This window comes from Sus scrofa, chromosome 7 (assembly GCF_054392235.1).
Source record: "Sus scrofa isolate SSC_HxYL_T2T_F1_AM1 chromosome 7, Sscrofa_HxYL_maternal_Yorkshire_Landrace_v2.0, whole genome shotgun sequence".
NCBI classification, from domain to species: domain Eukaryota; kingdom Metazoa; phylum Chordata; class Mammalia; order Artiodactyla; family Suidae; genus Sus; species Sus scrofa.
Window position 1 is genome coordinate 84,733,037 of NC_139389.1, and position 23,524 is coordinate 84,756,560.

Genomic DNA, 23,524 nt, shown 5'->3' on the forward strand with positions numbered 1-23,524 from the left:
CAGGACAAGCCATGCCAAGACATTCCGTCCAAATAGCACCTGGGCAGTATTAGCTCATTTGTTGAACTGTAATCACTTGCGAGAAAACCAAGAAGTAGGGAAAGGAAAAGACCTGCAAGGAGCCAGGGAAGAGGCAGCCTAGGACCAGGTGAGGTGAATTTCTTGTGGGGGGGAGCAGCTAGGAAGGGGTCACAAGGACCATGGTGCCTGGACTAAATTTTTTTTTTTTTAGGGCTGCACCTGCGGCATGTGTAGGTTCCCAGGCTAGGGGTCCAGTCAGAGCTACAGCTGCCAGCCTACACCACAGCCACAGCAACATCAAATCCGAGCCTTGTCTTTGACCTACACCACAGCTCACGGCAACGCCGGATCCTTAACCCACTGAGCAAGGCCAGGGATCGAACCTGCAACCTCATGGTTCCTAGTCGGATTTGTTTCCACTGTGCCATGATGGGAACTCCTGGACTGAATTTTGAATAGATGCCTAGCGGTCTCCTCAGACACTTTGCACAGAGGGAGCTGCTCTTGAAAAAGTGCCGGTGCAGAAAAATGCATAGAACCCGGTCAAGGAATTCCAGGTGGTTGGTATGGCTGGAATGTGGGTAGGAGATGGATGAGAAGGTAGTGGCTGGAAACATAGCCCAGGGCCAGCTCTGGAGAGATTAATATGGTGCCTAAACAGGTTAGACTTTATCTTGAAAGCAGGCAGAAGCTATTGACTTTAAGTGGAGACGGGAAATCAGATTTGCTTTGAAGAAGAGTTCTGGCCTTGTGGAGAGTTTGGTTTGTTTGTTTGTTTGTTTTTTGGCTGACTTCTCCATGTGAAAGTTCCCAGGCCAGGGATGGAACCCTCACCACAGCAGCAACCTGCACCTCTGCAGTGACAATGGTGGATTCTTAACCTGCTGTACCACAAGGGAACTCTGTGGAGAGTGTTTTTGGAAAGAGTGAGAGACACAAGGTAGGGACACCAGGTTGGGGAGCTAGAACCGGAAGAGGAGTGTTGGACTGTGCTGTGGGCGGAGCCTTTGGGAGGGAGATGAAGGGATGGATAAAGAAATGGTTATAGGAGTTCCCACTGTGGCTCAGCGAATCCAACTAGTATCCATGAGGACAAGGGTTCAATCCCTAACCTCGATCAGTGGGTTAAGGATCCGGGGTTGCCCTGAACTGTGGTGTAGGTCACAGACACGGCTTGGATCTGGTGTTGCTGTGGCTGTGGCGTAGGCTGGCAGCTGTAGCTCTGATTTAATCTCTAGCCTAGGAACTTCCATATGCCGTGGATGCAGCCCTAAAAAGACAAAAAAAGGAGTTCCCGTTGTGGCTCAGTGGTTAAAAAACCCAAATAGTATCCATGAGGGATGCGGGTTTGATCCCTGACCTTGATCAGTGGGTTAAGGATCCCGTGTTGCTGTGGCATAGGCTGGCAGCTATAGCTCCGATTTGACCCCTAGCTGGGAACTTCCATATGCTACAGATGTGGCCTTAAAAAGACAAAAGACTGGAGTTCCCGTCGTGGCTCAGTGGTTAACGAACCAGACTAGTAACCATGAGGTTACAGATTCAATCCCTGGCCTCGCTCAGTGGGTTAAGGAGCTGGCGTTGATGCGAGCTGTGGTGTAGGTTGCAGATGGCGGCTCGGATCCAGCGTTGCTGTTGCTGTGGTGTAGGCTGGAAGCTGAAGCTCTGATTCGACCCCTGGCCTGGGAACTTCCATATGCCGTGGGGGCTACCCTAAAAAAAAAAAAAAAAAAAAAAAAAGAAATAGTTATAAGGTGGAATTTTGAGGACTTCTGGAAGTGGAGGGCATGGGAGCTCTCCCAGGTGATGCTAAGGATTCAAGCTTGAATAGATGGGCGGTGATGGGGTTGCCATCTGAAGCAGGGAAGGTGGGCTGAGTGATGAGGTGGGGGGCATATGGGGCTTCTGCTGGGCTGCTCATGTGCCTTCTTAGGGTCATCATGAGTCAGTCGTTTTCCTACCCCAGTCACACGTACATAAGAGAGGCTGAAATGTACATGGTGCTGCCAGCCCATCAGTGTACAGTGATGAGCGTACATGTGTAATTTCTAATGACCAGAAGGTATGTGCTTACTGTTAAGACACCCCCTCTCCTAGAGCCATAGTCCCTGGGAAACAAATCTAGTCCTCAGGGAATTGCTTGCAGAGCATGGAACCAGAACAAAGGACAAATTTTTTTTTTTTGTCTTTTTGCCTTTTCTAGGGCCGCTCCTGCGGCATATGGAGGTTCCCAGGCTAGGGGTCAAATCGGAACTGTAGCCGCTGGCCTACGCCAGAGCCACAGCAACGAGGGATCAAGCTGCATCTGCAACCTACACCACAGCTCACGGCAACGCTAAGTCTTTAACCCACTGAGCAAGGCCAGGGACCGAACCCACGACCTCATGGTTACTAGTCAGATTCGTTAACCACTGTGCCATGACAGGAACTCCTGAACGTTTTGACTGTATGAGGAAAGTGTGCTAAATGTGGTGGTGTCTGTAAAATATGGAGCCGAAAGGTAGAGCCCTTGCCCTCAGGGAACTTATGATGTGGTGGAGGAGACGGGAGGAAAGAGTCAATTAAACAGCATATTCAGTGCTGGGAGCGGGGTGGAGCATGGCTAATTTGGGAGAGGAGGTCTGCCCTCCACCCTGAAGGATGGAACGGAGCCGCAGGGGTGGGGGGGGTGAAGCACCCATTCGCCACAGCCTGCAGGGCCAGCGCCGTCTGACACTGACTGCTCCCTGACCTGTCCCCCTCTCTCTGCTCTAGCTCCTGCCCTTTGTGCTTTCCTCCCAGTTTGCCAGGCCCGTTCCTGCTTCAGGGGTTTTGCACTTATTGTTGCTTCTGCCAGGAAGACTCTTTCCCCAGATGCTCTCAGTGCTTATTCCCTCGCTCTATTCACGTCTTTGCACAAATACTGCCTTACCAAAGACCTGTTCTATCTGAAATGGTCATTCTAAGTCACCCATCCTGTTTTGCTTTTCTCTGTCAATATCTTATGACCTGGGATTAATCACTTATTTGTTTATTGTCTATCGTTCCCTCTAGAATATCCACATCATGAGAGTAAGGACTTTGTTTTGCTCACTGCTGAGTCTCCAATACCTAGGACAGTGCCTGGCAGAAATATCTGTGGAATGAAGGAGGGGCAAAGACATTCTAGGCACAGGGAAAGGCAATGGAAAGGCACAAAGGTGAGAAAAAGTGTGAGAGGGAGTTCCCTGGTGGCTCAGCGGGTTAAGGATCTGGCATTGTCACTGCTGTGGCATGGGTTTGATCCTTGGCCCTGGAACTTCTGCATGCTGTGGGTGTAGCCAAAAAAAGCATATGGGGGAGTTCCCGTCGTGGTGCAGTGGTTAACAAACCTGACTAGCATCCATGAGGACACGGATTCGATCCCTGGCTTCACTCAGTGGGTTAAAGATCTGGCATTGCTGTGAGCTGTGGTGTAAGTCGAAGGTGTGGCTTGGATCCTGTGTTGCTGTGGCTGTGGTATAGGCCTGCAGCTGTAGCTTCGATTCAACCCCTAGCCTGGGAATCTCTGTATGTTGCGGGTGCGGCCCTAAAAAGCAAAAAAAGAAAAAAAAAAAAGCTTGTGGGTATGGGGTGTGTGTGGGGGATTGTGGGATGTGAGGAGCCAAGCAGAGGCAGAGGGTTAGCACACGAGGCAAAACCTTCCTACAGGGTTTGGATTTTTATCCTAAAGCATATAAAGAGCCATAGCAGGGTTTGAAGGAGGGAATCGGCACACAGCTGAGATGGGACATAAGAGCATGGCTGGAGGCAGAGACACGGGCTAGGAAGCTCTTGGAGCAATCCAGGCAGGAAATGACAAGCCTGAACTAGGGTGGCGGTTGGTGGGGGTGGATGGGGGTAGATCAGAGAGCTGGTTTGGAAGGTATAATCAGGGAGTTCCCATCTTGGCTCAGTGGTAATGAACCTGACTAGTATCCATGAGGAGGCGGGTTCGATCTCTGGTTTTGCTCAGTGAGTTAAGGATCTGGTGTTGCTCTGAGCTATGGTGTAGACTGGCGTCGATAGCTCTGATTTGACCCCTAGCCTGGGAACTTCCATATGCCTAGGGTGTAGCCTTAAAAAGACAAAAAGCAAAACACAAGGTATAATCAGTACAACCAATAACTCTTCACTGAGGTGTCTGGTGTAGGAGAGGCAGGTGACAAGGAAAATGTCACCAGCCTGTGAGCTATGTAACAGAGGCTGAGCCTGTCTCATCTACTGTATTCCTGGCAGAGAAACAGGAGCTCAATAAATATTCCTTGAATGGAGAGTTGAGGTTTCTAGTCTGGACAGTGGGTAGGTGGTGGCATCATTTTTGGGGAGGGGGAGGATGAACTCATGTTGAATTTGAAATTGATTTGTAGTGTAGTAGGTGGCTGTGCCTTTTAGAGCTCAGGAAAGAGGTGGGGCTGGGAAGGAGCATTCAACAAATATTCTTGGGGCACTTGCTATTTCCCCAGCACTGGTTATTGTCTTTATGGAGCTGTGTGTGTGTGTGTACATGTGCATGCAGAAAGGGGCAGGATGGGCGACCCACCACAAGATTACAGTGGGTTATATGTGTGTCATGATTTGAGAGGTCCAGGGAGGCCCAGGAGGAAACCTGAACTGGCCTAGGGGTATAGAAACTCTGCATAAGAAAATTTAAGCTGGCACCTAAATGAAGAGGAAGAATTAAGAGTAGAGAGGGAGGAGTTCCTAGCCTGGCTCAGTGGTTAATGAACCCGATTAGCATCCATGAGGACTCAGGTTCTATCCCTGACCTCACTCAGTGGGTTAAGGATCCAGCGTCACTGTGAACTGTGGTGTAGGTCATAGACACGGCTCAGATCTGTGGCTGTGGCTTAGGCTGGTGGCTACAGCTCTGATTTGACCCCTACCTGGGAACTTCCATGTACTGCAGGTGGAGCCCTAAAAAGAAAATTTATTTCAATTTTTTTTTCCTTTTTATGGCTGCATCTGTGGCATATGAAAGTTCATGGTGGCTCATCAGTAATGAATCTGATTAGTATCCATGAGGATGTGGGTTTGATTCCTGGCCCCACTCAGTGGGTTAAGGATATGGCGTTACTGTGAGCTATGGTGTAGGTCAGAGATGTGGCTTGGATCTGTTGTTGCTGTGGCTGTGGCGTAGGCCAGCAGCTGCAGCTCTGATGGGACCCCTAGCCTGGGAACTTCCATATGCTGCTGATACAGCCCTGAAAAAAAAAAAAAAGGAAAGTTCTTGGGCTGGGGTTGAATTGGAGCTGTAGCCTCCAGCCTATGGCCACAGCAACACCAGAGGATCTGAGCCATGTCGGTGACCTATGCTGCAGCTTGTGGTGATGCTGGATCCTTAACCCACTGAGCGAGGCCAGGGGTGGGAATCGCATCTTCACAGAGACAACACTGGGTCCTTAACCTGCTGAGCCACAACGGGAACTCCTGAGATTCAGATTTTAGAATGTGTGATTTTTAGAAAGATTACTCTGGCTTCAGTTTGCAGGACTGAAAGCAGGGAGACCAGTTAGAAAGCTGTTGCCATGATCCTGTTAAGAGATGATGGTGGCTTGGACTAGAGTCATATTTTGAGGATGAGGAGACTGGTTGACTTGGACACTGATGAGATAAGGGAAGAGATTGTCAATGATGGTAAGATACTCAGATGTGGCATCTGGCTTGGGCAGCTGGGTGGATGGTAATGCCATTTACTTATGGAGGAACTCTGGAGGGGCAGGGGGTTTACAAGAAATTGGTGGGATCAGTTTGTGCCTGATGATGTCTTGTAGGTGGTTGAATATTCCTCTGTATCTGGAATCATGACAGTTGGGCTGGTAATTGGGAACGGTCAGTGTGTAGAAGTTAGTTGAAATCATGGTAGCAGGTGAGATGATTTTAGGATAGGATAGGATGTAGAAAGAAAAGGGCTTAGGATAGCATTCTTTTTTTTTGCTTTTTTTTTTAGGGTCACACCTGTGGCATATGGGGGTTCCCAGGCTAGGGTCTGAATTGGAGCTGTAGCCGCCAGCCTACACCACAGCCAGTGACGTTCCAGGGAGGGGAACTCCAGGATAGCATTCTTAGAATTCTTAGAATTATAAGAATTCTTAGAGAAGTTCCCACTGTGGTGTACTGGGTTAAGAATCAGACTGCAGTGGCTTGGGTTGCTGCAGAGTTGCAGCAGAGTGACTGGGTGCAGTGGGTTAAAGGATCTGGCATTGCTGCAGATGAGGCTCCGATTCAGTCCCTGGCCATGGAACTTCCATATGCCATGGGTGAGGCCATAAAAAAGAAATAAAATAAAAATCAAAAAAAGAATTCTGGAGTTCCTGTCGTGGTGCAGCAGAGACAAATCCGACTAGGAACCGTAAGGTTTTGGGTTTGATCCTTGGCCTTGCTCAGTGGGTTAAGGATTAGGCATTGCTGTGGCTGTGGTATAGGCCAGTGGCTACAGCTTGGATTCGACCCCTAGCCTGGGAATTTCCATATGCCTTGGGTGCAGCCCTAAACAAACAAACAAAAAAATCCTAGAACACTGACATTGAGGGAAAGGTATTCTTTTTTTGGCTGCACCTATGGTATGTGGAAGTTCCTGGGCTAGGGATCAAACCCTCGCCACAGTAATGACAATGCCAGATCCTTAACACACTGAGCCACCAGAGAACTCCCAGAGGGAAAGGTATTCTTCAAAAAAGACGGAGAAGCAGCATCTGGAGAGATCAGAGGGAATCAGGGAGATGGTGAGCGGAAGAGAGCAATTTGAGGCATCAGCGGCCAACAGTGTCCAGTTTGCCAAGAGATCAAGCTAGATAAGGACTGAGTGGAATTGACTGGATTTGCTAACAGGAAGACCACGGGTGACTCTGGAGAGGGAAATTTCAGGGCAGTGAGGGTGGAGTCAGATTTCATAGAGATTGTTTATTCAACCAGTAAGATTTATTGAATATCTGCTCTCTGCCTAGTTCCAGGTTAGGTCCTGGGGATACAAGGATAACTCTGACCCAGTCTATCCTCACATGGCTCACAGTTGATGGGAGAGACAGATGTGGAAGCTGTTCAGAGAAGTGTGGTGCACCCAAGGGAGGTGGGTTTACACTCAAAAGGAGCCTTTCCTAGAGGAATGGGTCACTCAGACAGGGAGCGGAACATCAGAACTGGCAAGAAGGGGTAAAGGGGAACTTTGATGGTCTCTTCAGCGGTGTGGAGGAGTGGACATCTGACCACATTGCGGGGATAAGGGCAGAGGAGGGAAGGTAGATGTGCTTTCTAGAAGGTTGACTGTGGAAGCCAGGAGGGTGGTTGTTAGTGAAAGGGACCAAGTCAGAGGGAGGAGTTTATGGGAAAGACTTAAGCCCACCTGAGGGTGTATTTCTGGAAAAGTTGGATGAAATAATCTTACCCTACAATAAGGTCTTCTGCACGGAATGCTTGGGTACCTGCAGTCAGCATTTTTTTTTTTTTTACTGTTATTTTTAATTGTTATTTCCCCAATAGCAGTCAGCATTTCTTTCTGTTGAACGGTGCAGGGCATACCCTTGTCCCTTTGAGAGGCAGCAGTGCATGGTGATTAAGAGCATGGCATCATGGAGTACCCGTTGTGACTCAGTGGAAATGAATCTGACTGGTATCCGTGAGGACACGGGTTCAATCCCTGGTCTGGCTCAGTGGGTTAAGGATCCGGCGTTGCTGTGAGCTGTGGTGTAGGTCGAAGACACGGCTCAGATCCTGAGCTGCTGTGGCTGTGGTGTAGGCCAGTGGCTACAGCTTGGATTCGACCCCTAGCCTGGGAACTTCCATATGCCTCGGGTGCACCCCCACAAAAAAAAAGAAGATAGCATCAGGCAGGTTAAATTTATTAGCTTCCGTTTCCTCCTCTGGAGAATGGGGCTCTATCTCAGAGGCATGATTTCTATTTTTGCTGTGCTTTGATCCTTTTCTATTCGAACAGTGACATTTCAGGAGAACAGATATGTCTCTGCTGCTGCTGGAGTGGCTTTCAGTCCCTTTACAGGCATAGTCCTCTTTTAGAATTGCTGATGAACTACAGCCCTAGATAAGCTAGTCTTGCTAATAGACCTTGAAATCATTTACTGATTATTGCTTAGGTAAGTTTTTCCTATGCATGGGTGACTTCACTCATTGCTGATTTCCTTGTCAGGGTGATCACATGTACCCTTCTCTGCCAGGAATTCTGCCTCCCTTTCTCCAACTCCAGCATTAGCCTCCATATATGCAGTCCAGGTAACTGTGGTCCCGGTGCCTACCTGCACCCACTTCGCTGCCCTAGACTGGACGGGTTGCTTCTCAGTGACTTCGATAGTACCCGATTCTAGTAATGTTTTGTGGAGGCTGGGGACTGGGTCTTAATGACAGAGCCTGGAACACAGTGGGTTCAAGTTCAGCCCATGCTTTCTGACTGGATGTATGGTTGGAGAAGTGAATGGATGAATGGATGAATTTTGAGTTCTGAGGGACCCTTGCTGTCCTGTCCAGGGTGCTAGAAATGGTTACTTTTTCCAACTAGAGGGGCGTGCCCACGGCCCCACCTCACAGCTCTTTGAGGACTGTTCTAGTTCTTTGTAGCCAGAAGCTCCATCACCCCAGAGGGAGATAGTCCCACTTGCAGGTCAACTTCCTTGCATGCAAATAATAGGGGGCATAAAGTGTGGTGGAATGTGTGCAGTCTTTGGAGTAGGCCCCTGGCTGAGTGGCTTCAGTTTGCTCAATGGTAGGAGAAAGGTAATAAACTTACTTCTGTCAGATTAAATTAGGTGATGTAATAAGTTCAGTAGCCTAATACATAATTGTCAGTCAAAAATGGTATTTATAGGAATTCTTCTTGTGGCTTAGTGCGTTAAGAATCCAACATGGTGTCTGTGAGGATGTGGGTTTGATCCCTGGCCTCACTCAGTGGGTTAAGGATCTGGTATTGCTATGAGCTGTGGCGTACGTAGGTCGCAGACGTGGCTTAGATCTGTTGTGGCTGTTGCTGTGGCCAGCGGCTGCAGATTCGGTTTGACCCCTAGCCTGGGGACTTATATGTGCTGCAGGTGCGGCCCGAAGAAGAAGAAGAAGAAAAAAGGTATCTACTGTTTCAAGTTACATCGCCATCTATATATCTTAAAAAAAATTTTTTTAGGGCCACACCTGTGGCATATAGAGATTCCCAGGCTAGGGGTCTAATTGGAGCTGTAGCTGCCAGCCTACACCACAGCCACAGCAATGTCAGATCCTTAACCCACTGAGCGAGGCCAGGGATCAAACCTGCGTCCTCTTGGATACTAGTCAGATTTGTTTCCACTGAGCCACGGTGGGAACTCATGTATATCTTCTTAATTGCTAAAAACTTTGTTTTCAACGTCTGTCTTTAGATGACTTAAAAGTAGTTTTAATTTTCCAGCAGCTCGGAGATCAGAGGGGAGGGCTGAGACGCTTCTTCTTTGCGGGAGAATGGAGGTGGCAGTTTTCTCTTGGCGTCACCAGGTCTGGGTGTCCAGAAACCAAGCTCCACCTGACAGCCCTTTCTTTGGAGCCATTTGGTCCATTGTTGGCAGTGCTGAACGTTTCTGCTCCCGCCTTGCCTACACTTGCCCACCCTCGGACCTAATTTTTTTGGTCTAGATCTTTGCCTTTTGTTAATGAGACAGTTTTTCTTCTGTGTGCTGGGTCTGCTGTACCAGTCGGCCAGCAGCTCACCTGTGGGGGCCCTGTGAACAGACTGCTCTTCAGAGATCGGGCGGTCTTTGCTGGGGCCTCCTGACTTTTGTGCAGTGGAATGTTGGCTGGAGGCTTGGACGGAAGGGATGGCTCCAGAGTCAGCCTGGCCAAGAAGGGAGTTGCATGCTCTCGGCTCTCAGAGTACTGGTGGGGCTGCTGGCCGCTGTAGGGCCTGTGTGGACAGCTCGTCCCCTGTCTGCAGGAGCCGCTCGTGGACTCTGGAAGACTTAAGATCTCTGGGAGCTTTGGCCCGTCCTCAGACAGCTTCTCCTGGGACCAGAACCGCTGGCTTCAAGTCCTTGTGGCCAGTGAGGTGGAAAAGCCAGACTCTGGGCCCCCAACTGCCTTGTGCCTCGAACTTTGCCTTTTGAACTTTCTACTTGGAAGCTAGTCACTTCTAGTCACTTCTTCCAGAGAGATTTTCCATTTTGAGATGGCAGTGAGGAAACTCACATTTCATGTTCTGCATTCATAGCAACAAATGGGCTGAAGTCAAAGCCTTGGCTTCTTTCTGGTTTGGGATCGTTGTGAACTTTTTTTTTCTTCTTCTTTTTAGGGCTGCACCCACGGCATATGGAGGTTCCCAGGCGAGGGTGAATCCGAGCTACAGTTGCTGGCCTACACCACAGCCACAGCAACGCCAAATCCAAGCTGCATCTGCGACCTACACCACAGCTCATGGCAACACCAGATCCTTAACCCACTGATCGAGGCCAGGGATTGAACCTGCAACCTCATGGTTCCTAGTCGGATTCGTTAACCACTGCCTCACAACGGGAACTCCCAATGTAGACTTTGGAGCAAACTCTTCACCAGCAGGGAGGGAGGTAGAGCTCTGTGCTGGCCTGATCCCCCAGGCTTTTCAGGGGTTCACCCTTGGTCTCTTTTTCTGGTCTTTCTGTTTGCCTCAGAAGAGGCTAAGAGGGCAGCCTAGGGGAGGTTGGGGAAGGAGCTAGGGACAGAGGGCCCCAACCTTGGCTGAACATTAGAATCACCTTGGCAGGTGGGGGGGAGGTTTAAAAAATACTCATGGCCCCTTCTTCTCCCTCCCTGTTCCCCCAACCAAATAACTCTGGACCCCTGGGTAGAAGACTGGGGATGGGCTTGGAGAACAAGAATTGAGGAAGCAGAAAGTTGCTGCTGAAAACTGAAGGAGACCTTGGAAAGAGAGGTGTTCAGCTGTCCCTGTTCTTGAGAATTGCCTGGGGAGCTTGAAACACATGCCAATGCCTGGGCTCCACCCCGCAATTTGACTTCGTTGGCCTGGGTGGGGCCTGAGCCCTGGACTTTGTTAAAGCTGATCGAGCGATGTCAGCTGGAGCCAGGAGCCCAGAGTTAGGTGAGGGCTTGGGCTTGTTCTCATCAAAGTGGTTCTGTACGTGATGACTTGATGATGGTAGCACGCCCCTAAGCAGGCCGATCAGCAGACTCCCCTGGGGAACCCCATCTCAGACTTCCTGAATCAGGGGTGCACCCCAGAGGTGTAGGTTCATGTTCCTCAGGTGATCCTGCTGCTCACTCGGGCTTGCAGTCCTGTTTCTGAGAACCTGAATTGGACCTAGCTGAGTGAACCAGTTAGGATCCAGTGAACAAGGCCTTGCTGGCTTTGAAGGGGCCAGTGGTGTCGATTAGCAGGAGACCCTCCAGGTACAAGGTGCTTGCTTGCTCCCTCTAAGCGGGGCAGAACCATGGTGACTGAAGCGCTGACTGAGTTCGTGGAGGCAGAGTGGGAGGAACCTGATCCAGTGACCAGTGGGGATTATGCTTTGTGTCTTTTTTGTTTTGTCTTTTTAGGGCCGCACCCTCGGCATATGGAGGTTCCCAGGCTAGAAGTCTAATCAGAGCTACAGCCTACACCAGAGCCACAGCAACGCAGGATCCGAACCATGTCTGGGAGACCTACACCACAGCTCATGGCAACGCCGGATCCTTAACCCTCTGAGCAAGGCCAGGAATCGAACCCTCAATCTCATGGATACTAGTCAGATTTGTTTATGCTGCACCACAATGGGAACTCCTGAAATGTCTGGTTTAAGGCAAGAGATCTGAGGCTTTTTTGGAGAGCTTAAATCTGGTCCTTCTGAGGAAGCAGGCTCAGTAGAGTATTCTGGAGACAGCTGGGTATTCACAGCCTGCATGTACCTGTTAAGAGGCTGGGCTGCTCCCCAGCAGTGTGACTCCAACTACACCAAGACCGGCCTAATGCAGCGAGGGGTGGTTTTTCTTGAGCAAGGTGACGAAGTGCTTGCTCACAGCAGTGAAGCCCATAGATTGCTGTCCTGCTGATTGCTGGGGGCTGAATGACGTCACTAGTCAGAAGACGCATGAGCTGTGTCACTGGTGATTTTAAAGTTCAAGATAGTGAAGAGAGTGGCAGGTAGAATCTTCTTTTTTTTTTTTGTCATTTGAAAACTGTGTATGTGGAGAACCCCCCCCCCCCCCCACAGAACTGGTACCAGACGGTAAATGCCAAGATACCAGAAGGATAGACTTTGGTGAGGGGATGGATTTCGTAGTGATTGAGAGATACACACTTAATAAAGCTTTAAACTAAAAAAATTTTCTTGGCTGTGCTTGTGGCATGTGGAAGTTCCTGGGCCAGGAATGGAACCCGTGCCACCTCACTGACCTGAGACACTGAAGTGACAATGCTGGATCCTAACCTAACTGAGCCACCAGGGGAACTCACTCCTAAACTGAAATTTTAGAGGAAAGGAGAAAAATGCACAGATAAAAGTATATTGGAGTATCTGGGTATTTTGGAGGCTGTGAAGTATTCTAGAGAAAGAAGAATAAAGGTGGAAAAGTTGCTTAGTAATGCACCACTTGGAGAAGATAGAAGACTGGGAGTGATGTTTTTGGATTCAGAAACATTCAATGAGGCTAATAAACACATTTTCTTTTCTTTTCTTTTTCTTTTTTTGGCTGTCCAAGATATGTGGAGTTCTGGGCCAGGGGTCAGATCTGAGCCACAGATGAGACCAAAGCCACAGCTGTGGCAATGCCAGATCCTTTACCCACTGTGCTGGGCCAGGGATCGAACCTGTGTCCCAAAGCTCCCAAGATGCCACTGATCCTGTAGCACCACAGCAGGAACTGCAGCACATTTGCTCCTTACTTTTCCTGCAAGGAGGAAACAAGTTCAAGTCTGATTAGAATATGACAATGAAAGAGTACATGTCGTTCAAAAGTGATGGATTTGCTAGAAGAGCTGAGATTGATGTGGCATATCAAAGAGAGGTATGATGATCTGCTCTAATAAGGGATGCCCGTTCCCTCTGGGCAAGGTCACATTTTGAGTCTTTTGATTCCAGTGAGAGGGAAGTTTCAGGACCAAGACACAGAGAGTTGTCAAAGGATTTTATCTCCCCCTTTTCTCTTTCCCAACAAATGTAATGAACAGTGCTACCTAGTACAGCCTCCAGGGCCTGCCTGCAGGTGGGCTGCTTCTTACAACTAAACAGAAGTCTCTTTCTTTCTCATGACAGATGCATGACCCATCTCTTAGAAAGGGCACCCGGGAGTTCCTGGTGGCTTAGCAGGTTAAGGATCTGGCATTATCACTGCTGCAGCTCAGGTTGCTGGTGTGGCTTGGGTTCAGTCCCTGGCCTAGGAACTTCTGCATGCCATGGCTCAGCCAAAAAAACAAAACAAAACAAAACAAAACAAAAGGAATCCCTATTGTGGCTCGGTGGGTTAAGAACCTGACCTTGTCTCTGTGAGAATATGGGTTCTATCCCTGACCTGGCTCATTGGGTTAAGGATCTGGCATTGTTGCAATTGCTGGTATAGGTAGAAGATGCAGCTCAGGTCCAGGGTGGCTGTGGCTGTGGTTGTGGCCAGCAACTGCAGCTCCGATTAGGCCTCTGGCCCTGGAACTTCCATGTGCCACAGGTGTGGCCCTAAAAAGTGAAGAGAAAAAAGAAAAAAAAAAAAAAAGGGCAGCAAGGTTCTCTTAGCCTCTGTTAATCCCATCTGCTTATCTTGGAAGAATTATTACATGGTGCTATCAGAGGGCTCTTGGTTTCCACTTGGTGATTTTTCCTGAAGGTCTCCCATAGTAAAGTGCATGGAAATAAACCCCCATCCTAAGGGAAGAAGTGCGGTGAAAAGAAAAAGAGGATAAAAGCAAAAAGAAGTAGGAATGATGTAATGGTGGGCATATGCCATGCACCATTAGATTGGAAGAATAAATTCTTTGCTCTCCTTGTAAAAATTATAAAATTTGTATAAAAGGTAAACATGGTAGCAAAGGAAGCTTCAGTACCTTGAACATCTTTTGCTAAAATTGCATTCTCTGAGAAGTAGGAACTCATTACGTTTAACAAATGGTTTAGTATGGAACACGTTTGGGGTTTTTTGGGGGGCCACGTCATGCAGCAGCTTGATGTGGGATCTCAGTTCCCAGACCAGGGATTGAACCCAGGCCACAGTAGTGAAAGCACTGAGTCCTAACCACTAGACCGATAGGAAACCCCCAAACACTTTTTTTTTTTTTTTTTTTTTAATAGCACTCATAGCACATGGAAGTTCCCTGGTCAGGGATTGAATCTGAGCTGAAGCTGTGGCAACAAAGGATCCTTTGACCCACTAGGCTGGGCTGGGGATCAAACCCACGCCTCTGCAGTGACCCAATCCGCTGAAGTCAGATTCTTTTTTTTCCTTTTTAGGGTCATACCTATGGCATATGGAAGTTCCCGGGTTAGGGTTTGATTCAGAGCTGCAGTTGGCCAGCCTACACCACAGCCACAGCAACGCCAGATCTGAGCTGCATTTGTGATCTATGCTGCAGTTTGTGGTAATATAGGTTCCTTAACCCACTGAGCAAAGCCAGGGATTGAACCCACATCCTCATGGATACTAGTTCAGTTCTTAACCTGCTGAGCCACAACGAGAACTCCCTGCAGTCAGATTCTTAACCCACTGTGCCACAGCAGGAATTCCACATGTTGCTTTTTGATGAGCTTAGATTTTTAGAAATAAGATATACAAGAGACTATGAGAGGTGATGTAACAAGACTAAATAAATACAGGAGTGGCCCAGACCTGCCAGGAGAATGCCCCAAAGGCTAAAGACCAGCATAAACTAGGACCTGAAAACTGACTAAGGCTAACAAAAGACTCCAAAAGCAGTGTTTAGAGTGAGAACAGCAGGGGCAAGGCTGGCTGCTCTGGGGCAATTGGATCTATGATGCTATGAGTGTCCACAGTCCCACTTCTAACTTTGCCTGCAGAAGGACTGCTCACCTAAGAATTCAGTAAAAACCCAACAGGCCAATAGATCTAGACCAACAACAACAACAAAAAGGACCAAGAGAGTTGAAGAGATAGTAATAAAGCATGTCACTGCCCTAAATGTTTTTAACTATCCCCTGCAGGCAGATGGAAAGAACTTATAATTAGTTGAGATGACAGAATGACTGACTGTTAGGCATCTCCAGGATCTTGGAGAACAGGAAGGGTGTAAAAAGGAAGCTGTTGTGTGATGTATTAGTTTCCTATTGCTGCTGTAGCAAATTACCACCAATTTCATGGTTTAAAACAAAGCAAATTTGTATGATTTCCCAGTTCTGTAGGTCCAAGGTATGAATGGGTCTCACATCAAGGTGTCAGTGTGCCATGCTCCTTTCTGGAGGCTCTGGGGTGAACCCCTTTTCTTACCCTTTCTAGCTTCTAGAGGCTGCCCACATTCCTTAGCTCATGGGGCCCTTCCATCTTCAAAGCCAGCAGTAGCTAGTCAAGTCTTTCTCACATCAGATCATTCTGACCCTGACTCTTCTGCCTCTTAGGGCCGCAACTGTGCCCATCACAAGTGATAACCTGGCTTTCCAAGAAAGAGGAAGCGGTGGAATCTGAGCATTCTGCACTGGTAATCCGACATTGATCCCTGCCCCAATTCTAGGCTCATCTGTTCAACCTGGTTAGCAAAGTATGAAGGGTTGAAAAGAGGCTCTCTAGTAACCTGTATGGATTTACTAAAAAGAAGTGAACCTCATTTTGGGGGTTCAGTTTTAATTTTTTATTCAAGTGTAATATATAAAAGGAACAGTGCCTGTGTCACAAGTGGGGAGCTTGATGTGTCTTCAATTTGTGAAAATTCATGTGCCACCAGCATCCACATTAAGAAACCAGCCCTGGAGTTACCTTTGTGGCTCAGCGAACCCAACTAGGATCCAGGTTCGATCTCTGGCCTCGCTTAATGGGTTATGGATTCGGTGTTGCCGCGAGCTGTGGTGTAGGTTGCAGGTGCTGCTCGGATCTGGCGTTGCTGCGGCTGTGGCTTAGGCCAGCAGCTGTAGCTCCGATTTGACCCCTGGCCAGGGAACCTTCATATGCCATGGGTACAGCTCTAAAAAACAAAAAAAGAAGAGGAAGAAATCAGCCCCCAGAACCTCTCCTGTGTTTCTCCCAGTCACTCCCCCTGGTCCCACCCCCACTGTTCTGATGTCTAGTAGCATAGATTAATTCAGCCTGTTTTTATGTCCTCTCTTGTGTCTGGTTTGTTCACTTACTATGTTTGTGCAGTTCATCCATATTTTTGTCTGTAGTTGGAGATAGCTCATTTTCACCGCTGTTTAGTATCCATTATGTATTCTCCTATGTAGCCATTCTACTGTTGATGGGCATTTGGGTTGTTCAAGCTCTTGACTATTAGAATGGTATAGCTATGGACTTTCTAGCATAAATATGTGCTATATTTCATTTGAATCATTTGACAGCATCATTAGATTGCTAGAGCAGAGATGTTTGTATACAGATTTCAGAGAGGTTCTTGGCAAACCTTCATGATATTCTTGTTGACAAGGTAGAAAAAGGTGGACTAGGTAAAAGTACTTTGGTGGATTCTTGGTTGATGTCGTGGAATAATGACGCAGAGAGGAAGGTCTATAGTGATAGGCTGAGGAGTTTCCTTGGTGGCTCAGTGGAAGTGAATCTGACTAGTAAGCACGAGGATGCAGGTTCAATCCCTGGCCTCGATCAATGGGTTAAGGATCCAGTGTTGCTGTGAGCTGTGGTGTAGGTCAGAGATGTGGCTCAGTGGAAGTGAATCTGACTAGTAAGCACGAGGATGCAGGTTCAATCCCTGGCCTTGATCAATGGGTTAAGGATCCAGCGTTGCTATGAGCTGTGGTGTAGGTCACAGATGTGGCTCAGATCTAGCGTTGCTGTGGCTGTGGCATAGCTTGGTAGCTGTAGCACCTGTTTGACCCCTGGGAACTTCCTCTGCCTCCGGTGTGGCACTATATATATAGTGCCAGGCTAGCATTTTTATAAGTGACTTCAGCGAAGATACAGAAGGTATGCTAATCAGATTTGCAGATTTCACAAATTGAAAGCATTTTAACTAACCGATTAAAATTAAGGGGAGGATTTTCTGTTGTGGCTCAGCAGGTTAAGAACTCCACTAGTATGAGAATTTGGTTTTGATCCCTGGCCTCACTCAGTGGCTTACGGATCTGGCGTTGCTGTGGCTGTGGTAGACTGGCAGCTGCAGCTCTGATTCAACCCCTAGCCTGGGAACTTCGCACTTTTAGGTGTGAGCCTGACAAAAGAAAAAAAAAGTAAAATTAAGATGAAAGATCCATTTGTAGTAGATAGGAATGATGCCTAAATATTCAGAGAGGAAATTTGCTAGGAAGGCCTCATATTTTGGATTTAAAAAAAATCACTTTTAATAGGCCCAAAATGGAGAGAGGGAAAAGCTCATTAGTTTGGGGTAGGGGGTGGGGAGGGAGTTATAACTGACAGTGAATTCAAACTAAGACTCCATAGCCTGCAACAATATCTGTAGTTTTCTGTGTGGCTCCCAGTTTCCAGGGAGACACTGACAAAATGAAGTTAATGCAGAAGAGTAAATTGGGCTGATTAGTGGGAAACCATATTTGTCACACAAGAGGTTGAAGAAAATAGGTCTTTAGCCTGAAGAAGGAAGACCCAAGGGGGACAGGATGTTAATCTTTAATATTAAGAATGACTATGATGTGAGAGAGGCTTTAATTTGATTCCATGTGGTTCTGGAGGGGAGGTCCAAGACTACTGGCCAGAAGTTGTGAGAAAAGTTTTTGGCTTAGTGGGAGGAAGAGCTGTTGATCTCTTTAAAAATGGAATGAGTGGCCTAATAAAGTGTTGAGGTTTATATCATCCCTGGGGATTTGAAACAGAAAATGGCTTAAATAGCAGCCTAAGTTGTATGTTATATGTATTTGAAGCTAGTAGTGCTCGGAGTTCCCTTGTGGCAAAGCAGATTAAGGATCTGGCATTGTCACTGCAGTGACTTGGGTTGCTGCTGTGGCATAGATTTGATCCCTGGCTTGGGTACTTTCACATGCTGTGGATGTGGCAAAAACCACAGCAACCCTAAAAACAACAAAAACAAAAAAACTAATGGTGCTGGGAGAATTGTAGGTTGAATGTTCTTTTTCAGGGACTGTTTAGTTTGAGCATCTAAACTAAATCTGGGGAGTTCCTGTCGTGGCTCAGTGGTTAACGAATTGGACTAGGAAGCATGAGGTTGCGGGTTCGATCCCCGGCCTTGCTCAGTGGGTTAAAGATCTAGCGTTGCTGTGAGCTGTGGTGTAGGTTGCAGACTCCACTCGGATCCTGGTCCAGCATTGCTGTGGCTTTGGTGTAGGCTGGCGGCTACAGCTCTGATTAGACCCCTAGCCTGGGAACCTCCATATGCCACGCGTGTGGCCCTGGAAAGGGCAAAAAGACAAAAACAAACAAACAAAATTTGGAAAAAAAAAGAAATCTGGGCATCTGATCCCGAGTGGGCCTGCAAGCTTTGTTCTGCTCTGGATCAATGCAGGCAGGTGCTGTTCTTGCTTTCAGTTCTAGAGCTGATGTTGGGCTTTAGTCCTGAAACTGGCCACCTCCTCCAAGGGGCCCATGGAAGCTGGGTTTGATGACCATTCAGGAGCGTCTCTTTAGATGATTATAGAAATGATTTCGAACCTGCTTCTTCCTCCAAAGCAGGGGTCAAAGCCAGAAGGGAGCTGCACACAAGTCAGGGGTCTGTGGTGATTTTCAGGCCATCTTCCTATGGACTTGGCCCAGTGTTGGTGGAGATTGAATTGTACCTAGAGGTAGGAGGTAGTGCATCTCTGTCCTTGAGGGTAACTCGCAGTTGCCTGCTTATTATTTTAACCCTATGTCCCTTGCTCCCCCCCACCATGCCCCCACCTCTGAAGCAGGACGTTGGGCTCTACTTCAAGAACAGTGTATTTGGCTGGGTTCTGGGGCCGCTGGTCAGCTGTATCCGCTGGGGGTGGAGACAAAGAGCCTGGTCAGCACTGCAGTCTATTTCCTGCTCCCACAGCCAAGAGGCCCTGGAGGAAGCTGGGTGCTGGAGAAGATGAAGGGCCAGCCCTTTCCATACAATTCCCTTCATTCAAATGCAGCCTCCTGTGCTCATACAGAGAGCAGATCAGGGCAAGATGGTGGGTCAGTGGCTGAGGACAAAGGCTCTGGATTAGGGGCAGGAGAAAACACTGTGGGGTAAAAAGGATACAAATGGATGGATAGGGAAGTAGAATAGAGAAGCAGTAGAGATTAAAATGTTAAACAATCCATGAATTTTCTTTTTTTTTTTTTTAAGGGCTGTACATGTGGAATATGGAGGTTCCCAGGCTAGGGGGTCCAATTGGAGCCACAACAATGCTAGATCCAAGCTGCGTCTGTGACCTACACCACAGCTCACAGCAACACCAGATCCTTAATCCACGCAGCAAGGCCAGGGATTGAACCTGTGTCCTCATGGATACTAGTTGGGTTCGTAACTCACTGAGCCACAACACGAACTCCATGTATTTTCTTTCAGAATTTGTTGTAGTAAAGGATGAGTTGGCTTTTCCCTGCCCACATCCCTCAACAAAGCTGAAAACAGAACCTGTGGCACATGGCTGCAGACTGACTGTGAACCAGAAATAGTCCCTGGAGCCTCAAGCCTATCCCAGTTTGGTGTGGGCTCCCAGGTGACCCCAAGGGCTAACCACACCTTTTAATTAGGGGATCCCATTCCCTTGTGCATATGGCGGCTTCAGTTGTCCCTGGTGTTTTTAATCCAAACCTGGCTTGGGTTATGTTTGTTAAGTCAGCAGCAGAGCCCGAGGCTAAGGGGTAGAGGTTACAGGAAAGAGAGAAGGGGCAAGAGGGCTGTTCAATAGCTGGAGGCAGAAGTTCAATGGGGAGCAAAGGATGGATGACCGGCTGAGGAGGATCAGCAGATCTGAAAGGTCTGGCCATTTTGTGGGGTGCTTGGGAGACTACATGCTTGTGTCTTTAATTATTAACTTAGCCCTGCCTTGGCCTGCAGTTATGGGTGCATTTTTGCCCAGCCCTGTGATAAGGTTTGGTTGTTCATTGTCTTGTTTACTAAGCAGAAAGGCAAATGTTTGTTTGGGATAGGAATGCCCCCTTTCTGGAAGAGCAGAAAAGAACTTGGGCAGGCAGGGAGGGGGCAACAGAAGGTCAGACAGCTGTTCCGAAGGGCTGGTCTTTCCTGCTTCTCAGGATGAAGGCGGCTCTGGGCCAGAGTGTGACGAGACCAGGACACGACAAAACAGGAGGACTGGGGACACTGAGGGCCACACCACTACCAGAACTGAGACAGCGAGTACTTGTGACTGTGCTGGTGGCCTGAAGCAGGCAAGCCCAGCACTTTCTCCACTGGTGAGGCAGGCTGGCTCTCACCTTGCCTTTGGAGTTGCTGGGAGAAGGGCTGTTAAACCCTCATTGTGCTCTAGCTGTTGAGCTGGGAAGGAGGGAGCAGAGAGGCGGTCCACTTTGCCGCAGCAGGGAAGGTACGGGCTGCGTGTCTGCCTGCTTGCTTAAGAGGTTGGTGGGGGATTGAGGAATATTCTGCTGAATTTCAGAATTGTTTCTTTCAGCTTTTTTCCCTACCACATCCCGGGGCTATCGGTCGACCTTACAGCACGTGTGGGCCTCCCTTCTTGAATTTCTTCATCTGAAGTAGCAGTTCATAGCTTTTTGGGGGGGAGGGTAATGGATTTCTCTGAGATTCTGATGAGTTATGGACATTTTTCTTAGAAAAATGCATAAACTTTGGGCATATTTCAGTCTTTGTGGAAGCTCCAGGTTAAGAACTGTGGCTCCAAGGGCAAGTCATGAACTTTACTGGAGCTTGTCCAGGTAAAACGATTGCCTCTTCCCCAGGGTAAAAGGACTTGAGAAATGTTTATGGCTCTGACTTTTGCATTGTCCAGTCAGGAAAAATGCCCTGTCCCCTTTCTATAGGAACCTTGGCTCCAAGAATCTTTCCAAGCATGAAAACAGGCAGCTGAGCTGGCTGGCGGTAGCAGGAAGTCTGGCCTCCAGCCTAATCCTGGCCACACATCCTGACCTGCTGGCCCAGACGTTGGATAAGTCACAACAGGACTTGTCAAGGTTAACAGTAATACCACAGCATTAGCGTGCTGGATCCTGGGGTCCATCTAAGGGGGGATACAGGGCTGGAGAGGGGGAGAGACCGTGACTTTTCAGAGCCAACAGCCGGAACACATCATTAATCCTGTAATGCTAACAGTTGCCTCCTATTGCTGTGAACATTTTTGTGTGTAAGCAAATCCACACTTTGTTGTATGTCTCCCGTGTAAGTGCTGGGGGTGTGTGTCTGTGTGTGGTGCTATGTACACAGGTGCTCAGCAAGTGCCTTTGAATGATAACGGTGGCAGAAGTTTCCAGTGCAGAGCAGGTCAGAGCCCAAATGTTTCTGTCCTTGGCCAAAGGGTCTATTTTGGTGACTGGTACAGGAAACATTGCTTGGGAGTTTAATAAGGCCCTCCGGATGGTAGGGTCAGTCACCAATCAGTATTATTTTTCTTTCAGGTCTCCTAACCTTCATTAACTGTGCCTATGTCAAGTGGGGAACCCTGGTACAAGATATTTTCACCTATGCTAAAGTATTGGCACTGATCATCATCATCATCGCAGGCATTGTTAGACTTGGTCAGGGTAAGAAATAATAGGAATAGCAACTAACATTTGTGAAGCATTTTCTATGAGCCATACTCCTCTAATTGACCTTTGTGCATGGTTTCATTTAATAGGTACTATTATTAGTCCCATTTTATAGATGAGGAAACTGATGCTGCAGAATTAAATATCTTGCTGAAGTCCCTAGTTTTGTTTTTTGTTTTTTTTTTTTTGTCATTTTAGGGCCATACCTGTGGCATATGAAAGTTGCCAGGCTAGGGGTTGAATTGGAGCTACAGGTGCTGGCCTACACCTCAGCCAAGGCAATGGAGGACCTGAGCTGCGTCTGCGACCTATACCACAATTCACGGCAACACCAGATCCTTAACTCACTGAGCGAGGCCAGGGATCAAACCCATATCCTCATGAATAGTAGTCGGGTTCATTACCACGGAGACACAACAGGAACTCCCTGAAGCCCCTAGCTTAATAAATAGTGGAGCTGAAATTTGTACCCTGGCAGACTGATGCCAAAGCCTATCCTTTCACTCCTGTGTGTGCTGCCTCCCAGAGGAGGTTCATCCTGGCAAAAGGGCTGGCAGCCATGTGCCAGAGCTGGCTTTTGACGATTGTCGAGCCCCATGCTGAGGCTATAATTGTTAGCTCCTTGGGGATCAACAGAATGAACCTCTTGTACTCACTCCTCTTTCTAGGGGTGAACACCTTCCCTGTAATTACACTGCTGGCTGGGCACACGGAGCCCTGCCATTCTTCCACCCTGTTTCAGCTATCTGGAGTTAGAAAGAGGGCAAACAGAACTGCATCCCTCCTGTTCTCCAGCCCTTCTGCTCCGTGGTGGTTCTTCACCCTAGAAATCCACTGGGGTCCTTCCTGTTGAGATCCTTGTGCTGCCCCCTGAACTCTGGCCGGTTACTGTAGATGTATGTCTTCTGCTCCCTTTTCTTTCACTTGTACCCTTGCTGCAAGGGTAGTTCTAGGCCACACACCTCCTATTGTCACATTCTTCCTCTCCTTTGCTGGGTCACCTTGTAGTTGTGGTGTAGGCTACTGATCTTCCTGCTTTTCTGTGTTCTCTGGGTTCCAGGAGCCTCGACTCACTTTGAGAATGCCTTTGAGGGTTCATCATTTTCAACAGGTGACATCGCTCTGGCACTCTACTCAGCTCTCTTCTCTTACTCGGGCTGGGACACCCTCAACTATGTCACTGAAGAGATCAAGAATCCTGAGAGGTAGGTACCTCATCATCAACTTTCCGTAACAACAGCCACCACTTACTGAGCTCCTGCTGTGTGCCAGACAGCATGCCACAACCAGTCAATTTTATCAGCCTCATTTAATGGATGGGAGGGCTGAGGTTGAAAAGTAACTTGACCAAGATCACAGTAACAGCTAAGAGGTGAACTTTCTTAGGTTAAAAAAAAATTTTTTTTTACAGGCTTTTTCATATTCATGCATTTCTGTATTAACTAAAACAGGTTGTACCATGTGCTTGTGTATATTTAAAATACTTTGATTTTTTTCACACTTATCCCTATATAGGTAACTTTAGGTCAAAGACTACCATAAACCTTCCTCTCCTCTGATCCCTTCCTTGTTTCTCAAATTCATATTGACTAATGGTATTGTTTCAGTCATTCAATGATATTACCCACTGTTACTCTGGATTGCTCTGCAGTCAGGTAGAGTGAAAAGAACAGTGAGGGAAGAGTGAAAGGGCCTGGACCAGTTTTCCACTGATTTGTGGAATGACCTTGCGGGAATCCCGTCATCTCTTTGCCTGATCTTTATCTGTCATTGACGGGGTTATATGTTTTCCAGAGCCTTTCCTGGTTCTAAAATTCAATGATTT

At 47.9% G+C, this 23,524-nt stretch overlaps 1 protein-coding gene across 51 annotated transcripts in view; it reads left to right on the forward strand.

Annotated features, from left to right (window-relative positions):
- The window catches only part of SLC7A7 (solute carrier family 7 member 7), a 58,896-nt gene that overhangs the window by 31,389 nt on the left and 3,983 nt on the right, over positions 1-23,524 (forward strand). For all 51 annotated transcript variants that reach the window (XR_014808818.1, XR_014808811.1, XR_014808803.1 and 48 more), the window contains 2 exon segments: positions 21,568-21,693; positions 22,760-22,904. Coding sequence is in view for 30 of the 51 variants with exons in the window: in XM_084965772.1 (XP_084821898.1) it covers positions 21,568-21,693; positions 22,760-22,904 (271 nt within the window). In the remaining 21 variants the exon portion in view is untranslated.